Below are 11,344 nucleotides of genomic sequence, written 5' to 3'. Positions count from 1 at the left end.
AGTGCTCAAAAAAAGCAAATTGTCTCCATTAGAAGCTTTTATTTATTTTCTTTTATTAAAAGCTTTTAAAAGGAAGTTCTATTTTCAGGATTCTGTCCTTTGAAAATATGTAATTGTCCATCTTTATGCTACCGAGCCTTTGTGCTGCCCAGCGGTGGGCTTGTGGCTCTTGTCTGATGTTCCTGGATTATTTCTGCAAACTTTGAATCTCCCGATTTATCTGAAAAGCCCTTCTCCCTTTGTGTGTTTGTGTGTCTGGGGGACATAAAGTGTCTATACACTGTAGCAAGATCCCAAGGAGCATGTAATAATGAGCAGCCGTCCAACTTGCCCCCGTCTCTTGCTTAGCTGTCACCACTTGCTGTTAAGTCCTTGGTTCGCGGTTGGAAGGTTCCAGGGACTTCATTTCTTCCCTGCCTCTGATTCTGCCGTTCCCCCTGCCCCGTCTTTGTCACACAGCCTTGTTCCTTCTCCGACATTGCTTTGACTTAACCACTTTCTTCTCTTTTCTTGCTGATTAGACGTTTTCCCAGAACATGTACTTACCCACACTTCTAGAGGGTGAAGCATCAGAAAGGTTGTAAAATAGAACGCATATGAATGCGTGTGCTGTGACTTTTTGGTGGCCTCCACTCTCCCACACAGTCAAGGAGGCAAGCCTGGAGTCTGGGCCCTCAGATGCTCCCCTCCAGCTTCCCACTCTCCATAGACTCCAGATGTAAATCAGCAGAGAGATAAGCTCTGGGTGTCTCCAAGACCTGTGCGCGCTCTGTACTCTCGGAGCAGGCTGACTGAGGGAAAAGACGTCAGGAAGGTCTACAGCTGCATTAAAAAACAACCTTTGGAAATTGCTAGCAAGGAGGTCTTCATTTGTCTTATTTATTATTTTTTTCAGTATTGTTCCCTGGTGTTGCTGACTGGAGATGATGCAGATGTTCTGTGTTGTCTGACCTAAGTATCTTCTTAATCTTATCCCACTGATGGCCTTGGGTGGAAATGGGCAGATTCCAATATGGAGAGAGAAGGATTTTTGCTGGAAGGAGCTTCTAATGCTGGTGTAACCTTTTCTCCCCCACTGAAGACTCTGCTAGTCCCTCGCCCACCACACCCCAGATGCAACTCCGCCCTCTCTGCTGCTCTGTGCCCTGGGGGCATGACCCCTGCCGCTGGCATCAGCCCGCTTCTTAGGCTTCTGCACAGGCTCCAGACACAGGAAGAGCGAGGTCAGGCATTTCCACCTCCTTCATGCCCCGTCTCTGGCAACAACCGTGTCCCTTCCTGTCACAGACCCACTTGCAACCCAGTGGCCTCATCTCACTGGGCTTTTCCAGTGGTTCCTCCTGGTGCTCCCTCAGCACCAGGCTGTGACAGCATACCAGCATGGTCTCTGGGTGTCCTTCAGCCTTCAAGGCTGTCCACAGCATGGCAGGCTGTCTCTTAATTCAAGTCCCTTCTTTTAACCACCAGGGTGGATTCTATTCCCAGCCGGATACAAGGGCTCTCTTCCAAAACTTGTTCTTGAACTCTAGTGTGAGGGGAGGGGGCGGCTCTGGGCTGTCCGGTGCGTGGTAAGGCCCTTTGGACCACATCCGCAGGAGCTGAGAGCTAATGCTCCGGGTCAGCACCGCAGGATACTCACAGGACTCCTGCCATTGTGCACGCGTCTGTCTGGGGCATCTCATCAGCAGGGGAGACTCCGTGGGGTGGGTTCTTCTCCTCCTGAATCCCAGGCCACACGCAGTGTCATCTAGTATCCAGCCCCACTGTCATTTCCCACAAGGGCCTGTCTGTCTCCTCCTCTGGTCTGGGCTGGTCTCTGCAGAGCAGCATCCTTGCACACTGGGAGGTGTGTCAGTATTAGGAGCGGGGCCACAGCCATGTGCGCTGAGCCTCGCAGGGGCGTCCCTTTGAGAGGGACCAGCATGTGATGTGGATCTCAGCGGCTGCAGAGGGCAATCAACAGTCTCCGAAAACTGAAAGCCCTTGGGGGTGGGGGCAACTGGGTGGTGGGTGTTAGGGAGGGTAGGGGTGATGAGCACGGGGTGTTAACTGCGACTAATGAATTGTTGAACGCTGCATCGGAGACTTAGGACATACTATGTGCTGGCTAACTGAACACGGTAAAATAAATGAAAGACAGAAAGATGAAAGGAAAAAGAAAGAAAGAAAGAAAGAAAAAAGGCAGGAATGGGGAGGGAGAGAGGATGGTTGGTTCCTTAGGAGGACCTGAGCCATAGGGCGAAGACACCTTATATTCTGAGGAACATTTCCGATCAACACATGCATCTGAGCAACTCTGTGAAGAAGAACATCTACGTTTACGGCACCCGTGGGGCTAAGGGCAGAGACAATGCTGACTGCCACACACAGAGCTTCCCTACTTCCTTTTTCATTTTTCTATAAAATCCCTGCTGAACCACAGGGCCTAATCCCGGCTTTACAGCCTATGGGGAGAGACTGTGCTCCAGGACTGAGTGGCCCCTGAGCCGCCCATCACTGTCCTTGGGCTAGCGCCTTGCCTCCAGGCTCACTCTGCTGTGCCCACTGCTGCTGGTCCTCGTTGAGTAGGGCGCCGGAGTAGGGCTTGGGTGCGGCCGCGGCAGAACCACTGGTGCCCGGGCATCGCAGAGCCTGCTCCTGAGCACCTGTGTCTCCGAGAGGATGAGTGGGGATGGGCTCTGTCTCCTGAGTCCTTCTTCCTCAAACATTCTTTAATCAAACTGATTTCATCTCTGTTATCATCACTGAAAACCGTGCTCAAGCTCCATGTGGAGGAAGAAAACTTTCGGCCTCCAGGAGGGCTTAAGACGTGTCTCTTTTTGTCAGTGTTTCTGACCCACCGCCACGCCCGCCTCCTGGTCCAGCGGTGAGACTCTCAAACAGCCGAGCGTCTGGAGGGACATTGTCTCTGAGCTTCTTAAGAACAAAAATTCTGAGCCTGCACCTCCAACGTATCAGACAGACAGGGATCCCTGGAGGGAAATACTGTGAGCGTTGCAATGTATGTGCAAGAACAAAAAATGCAAAAGATGAGAAAACGTCTCATAGAATGTGGGAGTCCCCTCTCTTTACGGGTCCCACTTGTCCCACTTTGGAGATTGGACCCAGGGCCCCCGCGAGGGTGGTCTGACTTCTGAGGCAGCTCCCTGAGAGCCAGGACACCATCCCTATCCCGTAAACTCACAGCCACAGGGCAGAGCCCGCAGACAAAACACACTCTCCCGGCCCCCTTTCTTTCTCCGTCCCGTTCCTCCATGTCCAGCTCTGCCCCTCTTTACACCAACGGGGAACGCATAGGCAAAGGTCAGCCATGGGATTAGACTTTTTATCAGAATGGCAAACGTGTCTGCAATGCGGTTCTAAACTGGTACTTGAACAAATACAAATTGGTTTATAACTATATAAACTGAATTTCTAGCTCAGTGGCCGGCTGAAATATTTTCCCCCTAAAGTCCATGGCTGCAATGCTGGGTCACAGCGTACAGGGCTGGCCCTTTCCTCTGTGCAAACTTCCAGCTCCGACGTCCAGCCCCTCCACCTACTGGTTTCCTCCCCGTGCTGGGGCAGAGGCAAACACCAAGCTGCCCTGAGCTCTGGGGACCACTGTCCTCCAGGGGGAGGCACAGACCTGAGCAAGGAGAGAAGCCCACCCCTTCTTACAGGGGCCGTCCAGCAAAGGATTCTCAGAAGCCTCTGGAAAAGGCATTCAGGAAGGGCTCATTCCAGAGAGTGACACTCCAGCCCTGGGGCTAGTGTCCCAACGGACGGTTTCATCAGGGAGAAGATGATAGGAAGGTCTTTGAATTGTACCCACGGGGCTGAGCCTCCAAGGAAGGAGAGATGCAGAGAAAGTTGATCCTGACTGTCACAGGGACAGGAGGTCACCTTGAGTGGATACAGAGATATAACTACTGTTTAAAAATCAGTATTTGGTCCAGAAATGGGATTGAAACTTTTTAAACAGACATGACACTAACAGGATCATGGGAGACACACGATGTCAGGAAGGGCTCCAAGGGATCGGGGCTGTGTGTGCGTGTGTGTACATCACCCTTCCCCCACACGAGCGTGCGTCAGGGCGTGGGGCCAGGGCCGGGGGTGAGGCTAGCCCTGCAGGTGCCTGGCGTCTTTTGCAGACCAGCTGAGCACTGACATGCCCCACGATGTCTACGAAGGAGACGAGGTGGTGGTGCGGTGCTCTGGGGTAAGCAGCGGCATGATAGGGGAAGTGATGTACTACAAGGATGAGTCTCTGCTGGCCACTCACTACCACGCCTCAGGCTACACCATCCCAAAGGCAAGCCCCAGTGATAGCGGCTCCTATTCCTGTGAGGTCCACCAGCTGGTCTTCTACAGATTTACGACAGAGAGAACGAGGTCTATATGGCTCACTGTCCAAGGTGAGGCTTTGCTGTTCTAGGGCCTGTGAGGGAGGAACCAGGGTGTGGGGCAGGGGACACTACCCAGGGAGGGAACGGCGGTGGTGGTTGTGTGACCTTGGGTTCGTGTCTGTGTGTCCTGTTCGGTGGGGCTGAGGAGATAGGGCACCTCCCCACAGGACCTGCAGCCTCCGCGACAGCTGCTCTGTTCCATCTCTCCCTCCAGAGCTGTTTCCGGCTCCCACGCTGACCATCAGGCCCTCGCAGCCCACCAAGGGGAGCTCAGTGACCCTGTTCCATGACACCCAGCTTCCCAGGGACAGGTCAGGGACACAGCTTTGCTACTCCTTTTTCAGGGATGACCACACCCTGAGATCGGATGGAAACTCATCAGAGTTTCAGATCTCGGCCATATGGAAGGAGGACTCGGGATACTACTGGTGTGAGGTGGCCACGGCATCCCACAGCGTCTCGAAGCCTAGTGCTTGTGCAGAGTGAGCCCCAGGGGCGGGGCGGCAGGCGGGGTCCTGGGTGGCACGGAGAGGAGCAGGGCTCCCGGGAGACCCCAGCTGTGCCTCCCCTGTCCCTGCGGGCATGGTGGGTACGGGGCCTCAGGGACTCCCCTGGACTCTGCTGTCAGTGGCCACGGGGGCCCAGTCTCCCTGGCTCTGTTCTCCCGGTCCACAAAGCGACCATCATAAGCTCTCCTGGAGCACCTTGTGTTGTGCTCCGAGAAAAAGAGGTAAATAATGGTGGTGTCCGTCTGCAGGGAGCTGCCCCCACCGGGAACACCCAGCCCTGGGAGAGCCCGGGGTGGCAACGGCAGCAGTGGCAGGAAGAGCCCCCAGCCCTTAAAAGCACTTCCCGGATGCCAGGCCTGAACGGGCTGCTGTGCTCGGTTCCAGGAATCCCAGGACAGGGAGGACTTGAAGGAAGTTTTCCAAGCACAGGCCTTGCTCCGAGCAGGTCTGGGAGCCCCACAGAGCCCTGGGGATCTGTAATGTGGTGCATCAGCGTCCGCATGTCACACACCAGGCGACTGAAAGCACAGAGCAGCCAAGTGACCTGCCCGGGGTAACCCAGCTGGAACAGAAACCCAGGCACACCGCGCCAGCGTCTGCCCCTGCCCCACGCCGTGCAGGGGACAGCGGCGCTGCTGACGGCTGTCGGGTGCCCGACCCTGAGACAGCCGCAGGACAGGCTCTCCCTTCATCATCAGCAGAGCTCTGTCAGGCTGGGACGGGGCTCCACACTGCATCTTGGAGGAAACGTGGGGTCAGACAGATGCACTGACCTGCTGAGATCACGCGATGAACAAGCGGCAGAGCCAGCCCGTGCTCCTCCCGCTGTCCCCTCTCCCGCTGTCCCTTTCTCCCGCCGTCCCTCGTCCCATGGTCCCCCTCTCCCGCCCTCCCAGTGCCTTGGGAATGAGGGAGAAGCAAGGTCACTGTGGCCTGTCTTATCAAGGGCTGGTGAGTGTGAAGGAAATGAGGCCACAGTTTAGGGTGTCCTGCCCCAGGGGCCTCAGCGTGCTCCCTCCTCGCCAAACGCTCCCCTGCCTACACTTGGCTTCCAGCAAGGCCACCGCCTGGGTGCCCAGCAGAGGACACTACCTCCACCCCAGGCCCTCACCTGTCCTCTCGCGCTCACGCAGGTGTCCCAGGGTCTGCCGTGCTCCTGGAGACCCAGCCCCAGGGGGGCCACGTGCTTGCAGGGGAGCGTCTGGTCCTCGTCTGCTCTGTGGCTGAAGGCACAGGGGACACCACGTTCTCCTGGCACAGAGAGGACACGGGGGAGCGTCTGGGGAGCACGCGTCAGCGTTCCCAGAGAGCAGAGCTGGAGATCCCTGCTGTCGTGGGGAGTCACACGGGGCGGTACTACTGCACAGCAGACAACGGCCACGGCCTCGCCCGCAGTGGGGCCCTGAACGTCACCGTCACAGGTGAGTGGCGCTCTCCTAATTAGCCAGTGACTGAGCAGTCTCCTTCTGCGGCAGTGAGGCTGTACCAAGGGTGATGAGGGACAGGCCGTGAGGAGGTTAAGAAACCATCTGAACTCGGCCGGGTATCTGTGAGGTGGTGGGGCAGTGGCAGACGAGCTACAGGAGGGGGACAAAGGGACAAGAGGCGTCCCTCATGGGCTGGATGGACCCTGTGAGGACTTGGGACGAGGACAGCGTGGGCTGTAAGTCTGTGCAGCAGGAGAGACCCTCTCTGACGGTGGCCACCTGTCTCCCTCAGTCCCAGCGTCCCGCCCTGTCCTCACTCTCAGGGCACCCAGGACCCAGGCCATGGTGGGGGACATGGTGGAGTTTCACTGTGAGGCCCAGAGGGGCTCTCCCCTGATCCTGTACCGGTTTTACCATGAGGACGTCATCCTGGGGAGCAGCTGGGCCCCCTCTGGAGGAGGAGTGTCCTTCAACCTCTCTCTGACCGCAGAACATTCTGGAAACTATGCCTGTGAGGCCGACAATAGCCTGGGGGCCAGCACAGCGAGGCGGTGACCCTCAGTGTCACAGGTAGGACTTGTCTCTGTGTCCTAGAGGACCGGGGTGGTGATGCCAAGCGTCCTTTCTGCTGGATGATCCTGTTGTTGGGAATCTCGTCTTTAGCCCTTGGGCTCTGCTCTGCATGGGACATAACCGTCCTCACCCCAACCCCGGCCTGATGCTCCCGCAGGAGCGGGGCTAGTCCCTGTCTGCAGGGCTCTTGCTGGACTGGCTGCGCTGGTCTCGGGGAACGCGGGGCATGCAGAGGACAGGGGAGCCCTGCATGCACACAGCCCGTGGTGAGCGGGAGGTTCCACTCGCCTCTTCAGTACTCAGGAAACTGTGGAAAAACCGTGAACAAACAGACTCCATGATCCAAACCTTTAGCAGGTTTGTGTCACTCAGTCTCCGTAACGATGCTCGATCCACTGATGAGGAAATGGGCTTTACATCCGGTACCTTTCCCAGGTCGCTTGGCCGCTGGGCGCCCAGGGGGAGCTGGAGGCCGGGGTCAGGAAGCATAGCGGTGGTCACGGGACGTGTCCCCTCTAACGCATCACTGTGGAGACGTGCACGGCAGCGGTCCTGCTCTGGGAAGTCATCGGGTTCCTGCCGAGCCCTTCTTAGTCACCGGGTCCTCGTGGGCAGCAGTGACCTGACGGTCTGGTTTCGGTGTCAGGGAGAGGTTAGCCACAGAGGCTTGATTTCAGAAGCTCTGCGTGGTCGCCGTGCTGTGGCAGTTTTGTTTTCAACTGTTTTGTGTTGGGCTCACCTGCTGCTGGAGACGTGTCTGGAACCAGCGGCAGGGACTTCCCGAGCCTGGGAGATCTTGACCCTAGTGTCACATGTGCTTTCCTACAAGTCTTTCCCAATTTTCTACCTTTTGTTAAAATAATTTGGAAGGTTTCACCCAACGAGTTGGGCATTTTGTCTAGATCTTCAAAATCATCACGTGCTCTGGGCCAGGCCTCCCACCCACTTTTCAGACTGCCTCCAGGGTCGTGAGAACGTGTCCCCTTACTTCTTACTTCTACGTTTGCGCTACTTCCTTCCCGATCGGACCGGCCCACGAGGGTCTCTGTAATGGTTCTTTTTCAAGACTTGGGGGCACTTTTGTGACTCAGATCTATTTGGGTTCTGGTTTTCTAGCTCCTTTAGTTCTGGTTCATCTTCTCCCCCACCTCCCCCACATCCTCCTCCTTTGGGCTTTAGGGTTATTTCATGTTGCTCCTTTGTTAAGTTCTCAAGTAAATAATTATTTATTCCTCCTCTTTATTTGCATGTCGTAAATGCATCTAAAACACATGTTTCTTCCAAGTACTTCTTTCGTCAACCCTTACAAGTTCTGATGTCTAACATTTTCACTTAATTTCTAAAGTATGCGGAATATGGGTTTTCATTTCTCTTATAACTGGGGACTTACAACTACGAATAGATTTCATTTTTATCCTTTAGTTCATTAATTTCTCAATAGATTTCTTCTTTGTCCTTGTGGTTAAACTTGATTGAACAACAGGGGTTGCACGACATTTACTTTGGGGAACTAAGAACGTCTTCACGGCTTAACACACAGTTGTCATTTTTGTGGATGTTATACACGGAATTTGACTTTAACTTATTTATGTACTTATTTATTTGAGAGAGAGAGAGCAAGGATGGGGAGGGACAGAGGGAGAGAGTGAATCCTCAGGCAGATTCCCACTGAGCACAGCATCCGGCACAGGGTTCGAGCCCATCACTCCAAGACCATGATCTGAGCCGAAACCAAGAGTCAGATGCTTACCCGACTGAACCGCTCAGGCGCTCCTCTATGTGGAATTTGAGAAGAACGTGAATTTTCTGTCTGGGATATACAAAGTTCGCTGTTTATTTTTCTATTTGATGAAGCCTGTTGTTATGGCGTCCGTCTTCACGGTGCCTTGCATACGCTCTGTCTTTTCAGTCTGTGAGTCTCTGAGAATCACGTTCACGTGGTACCTGTAATTCTCCCAGGTTTACTGTTTCTGCAGGGCCTCCGCTGTGAGTTTGGTAACTGACCGTGTCAGATGGCGCACTTTGGTTGCAAAGGATAGAGAAGCCATACAAACGGGTTTGGGCCGGAAAAAACAAGGACCACAGGCAAGAGAGTGCGGACCAGATGTGGCTTAGTGCGCAGCTGGCTCCTAGGGTCCCATCCTTCGCCTTCCCTCTTTCTGTTCTGTCTCTCCATCATTTTTGTCCTCAGAAGGGAGGCTGGTCCCTGACAGCTCTGGGCTCCATCCTTCCTCTCTGCTGCAAACCCTCCAGAAAAGGCCTCCTTACAGGTCGCTCCAGTTTGGAAAAACAAACAAAGAAATGGGCAGAGTGTGGGTTAACCTTGTGGCCTGTTCGTCCCCCACTGCAGAACGAGCAGGCTTGGGGTGGGTGAGGACACCCATGGGGCGTGAAGCTGCTCTCAGAAGAAATGGGGCAGCTCAGGCCACCGGAATACCGGCGTCCCCAGGCTCCATCTGTAGGGAAGACCTAGTTCTAGCCTTCTCTCTGTTTCTCCAAGAACTTTCTGAGCTCTGGAGAATCAAACACAAATCCCTACGTCCCTACCTTCTGTGGTCTTCAGAATGCTCTTCCCAGGGGTCTTTAGGTGGGGGGCTGCCCTTGGAAGATGCATTCCCTACAGCAGCAAGCCGCCCCCGCCACCAAACAGCCTCTCCTGTTTGCCTCCCACATTTCTGAGTGTGCTCCGACCCCGCGTTTACAGAGCCTCCGCCCAAAATCCGCTTGGCGAACGGCGCCCACCGCTGCGAAGGATGGGTGGAGGAGGAACGGGATGGCCGCTGGGGCACTATGTGTGACGACGGCTGGGACACGGCGGACGTGGCCGTGGTGTGCCAGGAGCTGGGCTGTGGAGTGGCCAAGCACACCCCCGCAGGCGCGCTGTACCCGCCCTTGGCAAAGGAGGACCAGCCCATGCTCATCCAAGCGGCCCTGTGCTCAGGAGCGAGGTGGCCCTGGCTGAGTGTGAGCAGGTGGAGACCTTCGACTGCGACCACAGCAAGGACGCAGGGGCCGTGTGTGAAGGTGCGTGAGGGCGGGGCCTGGGCTGGGAACGGGCCATCCGGCCCTGATAGCCTCCTCTCCACTGTCCGCGGCCAGCTCTGGGCCACCCCACTGTCCGCCACAGCCACCCCTCCTTCACGGCCACTCACCTGCTCTCCGTGGGACAGTGGTCAGGCTGTACATGAGGCTAGTCCAGGTCATACGGGGCTCTCCGGTGCATTCTGTTGTTAGCCCATATCTGCCGTCTCAAGACCGAACACTGATGTTTCATGGCTGTGATTTGGGGCACAATACTAGGGACAGGGTTATGAGGCCCCAGAATGTCAGCATATGAGTGACTTTAGCCCCGGGCCACACGGCTGATACTGCTCTGTGATCCCACCATGGGTTCAGAGGCCTCTCCCCAAAACAACTCTGCTCATCAGAATCAGTCCCGGAGTCGGAGGCATGCCGGCTGGGGCTGAGCCGGGGGCTGTTTCCGACCCGGGATTCTGATGGGACACGGGCCTGGGGAGGCGGGAGGGGAGTCGGAAAGACTCTGGGGCCATCAAGGAAACCAGGCCACAATCCGTCAAGGACAGAGCTCCCTGAAGTTAAAGAAAGCTGGGCACTGAGCCCAAAACCTCCACAGAGCTTGTGACTAGGTGGAGGCTAGTGGACCACTCGTCCAGTCCCAGCCCCAACTCTGCTGGAGCACCCCAACCCCTCGGGCCGGGAGTCAGGGAGCAGGGAGCCCTGTGGAGAGAAGTCTTCAGGAGCAGTGGACTGACGCCCAGGGTCAGGAGCATGTGAAGGCCTGTGGCTCATTTGGGGACATGGCATCAGCATTGGGCGTGGGAGAGATCCAGGATTTGGGGTCAGCTGTGTGGGGCTTCAGGCATGCCCCATCCCCACTCACCAGCCATACAAGTAGTAAACTTCTCTGACACCTGTGATCTCTCAGAGAAGTGGGACAACGCCTGGTCCAGCATTAGGACCCATCAAACTCTCACCCCTCATGCAGACCTTCCTGCTGGAAGGAGTCCCAGGCATGTCCAGACTGCATATTTAGGACGGTCTTTCCTGGAGGGTGGGTCTGGGGCTCAGGCTGGCCTTCTTCCTTCCTCTGGGCCTTACTTCTTGGGGGAGACCCCCTGATCTGTCTGGACAACCCCTTCTCGGATCATCCCCTCCTTAATACCTTTTTACTTTTCTCTGCAGCATTCTTGCCTCGTTTTTCTTGAAGACTGGCAGGTTTTTTCCTTTGGGCCTCAGCTCTGGATGGACCCGAACCTTTCACCTGTGGCCCCCAAGGCCGCTCAGCAGGACTCCAAAGTGCCACCTACACTAGGGACTCCACCCCACCTGCATTCGAGGCCACACCCAGCTCCCAGAAGAACCAAACTTGGTGACACCCTGGCCCAGACCCCAGGTTTTCCAGCATCTTCCCAAAGATCTTTGG

At 55.7% G+C, this 11,344-nt stretch overlaps 2 protein-coding genes across 2 annotated transcripts; both read left to right on the top strand.

The window, feature by feature from the left end:
- Positions 1-4,128: 4,128 nt before the first annotated feature.
- Positions 4,129-4,782, top strand: LOC125086463 (Fc receptor-like protein 2). Its single transcript, XM_047705839.1, has 2 exons — positions 4,129-4,377; positions 4,606-4,782. The coding sequence occupies exons 1-2, from the start codon at positions 4,154-4,156 to the stop codon at positions 4,679-4,681; spliced, it is 300 nt and encodes a 99-aa protein (XP_047561795.1). The 5' UTR covers positions 4,129-4,153; the 3' UTR covers positions 4,682-4,782.
- Positions 4,783-4,923: 141 nt separating this feature from the next.
- On the top strand, positions 4,924-10,088 carry LOC125085616 (Fc receptor-like protein 2). The gene is given in 7 exon segments (XM_047704079.1): positions 4,924-5,121; positions 6,034-6,321; positions 6,620-6,853; positions 6,856-6,897; positions 9,605-9,841; positions 9,844-9,924; positions 10,000-10,088. Coding segments are annotated over 7 exon segments (1,119 nt in total). The 5' UTR covers positions 4,924-4,973.
- The last annotated feature ends 1,256 nt before the right edge of the window (positions 10,089-11,344 follow it).

This window comes from Lutra lutra, chromosome 15 (assembly GCF_902655055.1).
Source record: "Lutra lutra chromosome 15, mLutLut1.2, whole genome shotgun sequence".
NCBI lineage: Eukaryota > Metazoa > Chordata > Mammalia > Carnivora > Mustelidae > Lutra > Lutra lutra.
The sequence above is the reverse complement of the archived record's forward strand: the minus strand, read 5'-3'. Positions and strand labels throughout refer to the sequence as shown.

Excerpts from the sequence above, each read along its gene's own strand:
- LOC125086463 (XM_047705839.1), top strand. The coding sequence starts at position 4,154 with ATGCCCCACGATGTCTACGAAGGAGACGAGGTGGTGGTGCGGTGCTCT. Across the intron at positions 4,378-4,605 it reads TTTACGACAGAGAGAACGAG|AGCTGTTTCCGGCTCCCACG; the intron begins GTCTATATGGCT and ends CTCTCCCTCCAG.